The 3,816-nt window shown below is 39.0% G+C and overlaps 1 protein-coding gene across 1 annotated transcript; it reads left to right on the top strand.

Moving 5' to 3' along the window:
* Positions 1 to 393: 393 nt before the first annotated feature.
* LOC134933986 (olfactory receptor 11L1-like) lies at positions 394 to 1,329 on the top strand. The gene has a single exon (XM_063929514.1). It carries the CDS (start codon positions 394 to 396, stop codon positions 1,327 to 1,329), a length of 936 nt encoding a protein of 311 aa, XP_063785584.1.
* The last annotated feature ends 2,487 nt before the right edge of the window (positions 1,330 to 3,816 follow it).

Genomic DNA, 3,816 nt, shown 5'->3' with positions numbered 1-3,816 from the left:
TAATGTTTACTAAAGCTCTGATCTACAAAGGTTTGGCTTTATTAACAATACGATAAAAATACTAAACATGTAGTAGCTCGGTAGCTGAAAAACCACCTAGGAGAAACCACATTAAAGTAAACCAAAAAGAGTGTGCTGAGAAGTTCTCAGTGTAGAGTCTCCAATATAGACTCCCAGAAAGCAGAAATGAATCACAGAATAATGAAAAGAGTTTTCCTCTCTTGTATTTCAAATATCTGAATGTTGGGAATATCCATAAAAGGACAGAAATAAAGTTGGCAAGTTTCAGTTGGTTATGAGTCTGATGATCTATAGATGAAATTAAAGTAATAATCGGAATGGGCACACCGACTTACCCTGTTTATTTCTTACTTATTACTGTATATTTAGGTAATGAATCCAGGGAACCAGACAACAGTGACCAGGTTCATTCTGCTAGGATTTCAGAATTTACATAACTACAGACGTCTTCTTTTCGTTGCATTCCTTCTCCTGTTTTTGGTGACTGTCTCTGGGAATCTTCTGATCATTGTGCTAGCATCTGTGAGTCATAACCTTAGCTCCCCTATGTATTTTTTCCTGAGTCATCTATCCGCGTGTGATCTTCTTATGACCACTGTTATTGTGCCTTTGATGCTGAACATAATATCAAAAAATAAAGATTCTATATCTTTCTTTGGATGCTTCATCCAATTTTATCTTTTTGGAGCCCTCGCAACAACTGAGTGTCTACTTCTCTCTGTAATGTCTTACGACCGATATGTGGCCATATGCAACCCACTGCGCTACTCATCTATTATGAATTTTTGGAAGTGTGGACACCTTGTCTTCTGGTCTTGGTTTATCTCATTCTCATTCATGTTGAACACAGCAATCCAGGTGTATAGGTTGCAGTTCTGTGGTCCTAACATCATCGATCATTTCTTCTGTGACCTGGCTCCTCTCCTTCAACTTTCATGCTCAGATACCTCTTTTGTAGAATTGGAAAACCTTGTGACTGGTCTTCCAGCTACTTTTCTGCCTTTAATATACATTGTTGTAACATATATCTGTATCTTCATGGCGATACTAAAAATCCCTTCAACTACTGGAAGACTGAAAGCCTTCTACACCTGTAGCTCACACTTGACAGTTGTGTCCTTATATTATGGGTCACTCATAGTTGCCTATCTGTTTCTGTCTAAAGAAAGCTCTTTAAACATCAACAAAATCCTATCTCTTTTGTACACAGTGGTGACACCATTGGTGAATCCCATCATTTACAGCTTCCGAAACAAAGAGATCAAAATTGCATTTTCCAAATTAGTTCACATTGACAGAATACCTTGACATCTCATGGGATATCAATCAGAGAAACATGTGCAGGCTTTAGCACAGAACTATATAGAGAAAATTTCCAAGAATGTGCACAATAAAACCGCCAGGTGCAGCTGGACTATGTGCTAGAGAGGCAATCCACAACCACTCAAAGATAGATTTAGCACGGAACTGTCCAGCAGTCTACACAAGGGGTCATTAGGAACCTGAGTTGGGCAACCCCAATGATAGAGGTATTCAACATAACCCTCTTCAGTGTGGAAACATTTCATTGATTGTTCTGCGACAAATATTAAATTGTTTATTCATGTGAAATTATGAAATGTTCTATTTCTAACTTATCTTCTCATGGAGGTTAGAGGTGATGAAAAATTCAGAGAAAACTTTTCCTGTGGTTTCTTAGATTTGCACTTTATTATAAGACTTGTGATCTTGAAAAGGTTGTATTTAGAAAACATGAGTGTTTGGTCAAAATTAATTGCTGATTGTGTAAAGAGGAGTAGACCTTGTCTACCAATATAAGTTAACATTGCTCATCTAGGGACACCACATGTCTTTATGAGTTGTCCAAAAAATATAGCTTTGTAACTCCCAAGTATTTAAATCAATCACTAAAACTCATATTGGCCGATTACCTCAATCACTATTTTGACATTGATAGCTAACACACAGCGGAGTTGTCGGTATCAAGATTTGTATAATTTGTTCATCTACTTGCAGGAATAGAAAAAGTAGAATGCAAATATTAAACTGGTGAGTTGTGGTCATTTGTGACCTTCTTTCCTGCTGTAAATTGTCCTTGTTTTGCTAAAACATGTTATCTGGGAACTAGCTACATTATAGAACTAAAACATGTATGGTTTACCTACTGTACTTAGCAGAATTCATAATTTAGAAAGAAGATCTTAATGCAAAATTCAGAGCATTAACATAAATAATTAAAATACTCTGTCACTTGTGAATACTCTAATTTGAAAATTGCAATTGTATCATTTTTAGCAAAGGACAAGTCAGTTAACCATGTCCACAACCACATAGGATTCAGGGGAGGGTCCAGTTGCCTGGAAACCCCCCTTGCGCACAGCCTGGCTGGTGGCCACTACATGAAGTAAAAAGGTCAGCATGTGCATGTACCCAGTGTCAGCAGATCTTCCTACTAAGTCTACTGTGTGTTTGTCTGTGGTATAGAGTGCTCATTTATCACACCACAGAGGAAATATGGTAAGGGGCTTAGTGTGATCATTGGTCTTCCATATGTCTGACGTACTGTGGGGCTACTTCAGATTTGGTTTGAGAAGCGGCTCATGTCACAAAGTACTGATTATTGGTACTTTGTGCATAGTCTGGACCTGTACTACATAGGACACAGTAAGGCATCAGACTGTTGGTGATTGATAGTCTGATTCCATTTGAGGGTGGGGAGGGAGCAATGCTTATTATGCATCCTTCATGGGCTGGCAACCATCGCACTAAAAATCAAACATTTGGAAACCCTGCCTCCAGAATTCCTGTATTTGTCCCTGTCCTAGGTGTATAACCCTATATCTACATAAAACATGTATGAAAAAACAATTAGAAAAAAACAAAACTGAATTGCTCATGAGACTGATAATAATATGCATACAGTACCTGAGCTAAAAGAGTACACATACTGAATTTCTGAACAACAAGAAGCCTATCAATGCGAAATGTACTCTATGCACATTGTATACTTCTTCATATGACCACTAAAGCTTTATACTGCAATGAACATAGGGGGTCATTCCGAGTTGTTCGCTCGCTAGCAGTTGTTAGCAGCCGTGCAAACGCTATGCCGCCTCCCACTGGGAGTGTATTTTAGCTTAGCAGAAGTGTGAATGAAAGGATCGCAGAGCAGCTACAAAATAATTTTGTGCAGTTTCAAGGTACCTTCAGACCTACTCAGCGCTTGCGATGACTTCAGACTATTCAGTTCCTGTTTTGACGTCACGAACACGCCCTGCGTTCGCCCAGCCACACCTGCATTTTTCCTGGCACGCCTGCATTTTTCTGAACACTCCCAGAAAACGGTCAGTTGACACCCAGAAACGCCCACTTCCTGTCAATCACTCTGCGGCCAGCAGTGCGACTGAAAAGATTAGCTAAACCTTGTGTGAAACTACATCATTTGTTGTAATAGTATGACGCACGTGCGCATTGCGCCGCATACGCATGCGCAGAAGTGCCGATTTTTTGCCTGATCACTGCGCAGCGAACGAAAGCAACTAGCGATCAACTGGGAATGACCCCCACAAGGGGAATGCATAGTGTTATAATTACAGATTTGTAGCATGCAATAAAAAAATATATTTACTGTAATATGTTCAAATTTTGACTAATTACTTTAGTGATTAAATTAATGGAATTAAGAAGTGATAATCTATCAAATATTTAGACATGTGGGCTCCCAATCACCATAACCATTCTTCCGAACCCTTGTGCACCAGTAGTAAAGAGGCATACATATATTATCCAATCAAC

Source organism: Pseudophryne corroboree, chromosome 6, assembly GCF_028390025.1.
Source record: "Pseudophryne corroboree isolate aPseCor3 chromosome 6, aPseCor3.hap2, whole genome shotgun sequence".
NCBI classification, from domain to species: Eukaryota; Metazoa; Chordata; class Amphibia; order Anura; family Myobatrachidae; genus Pseudophryne; species Pseudophryne corroboree.
This window is presented reverse-complemented; position numbering and strand designations above follow the sequence as displayed.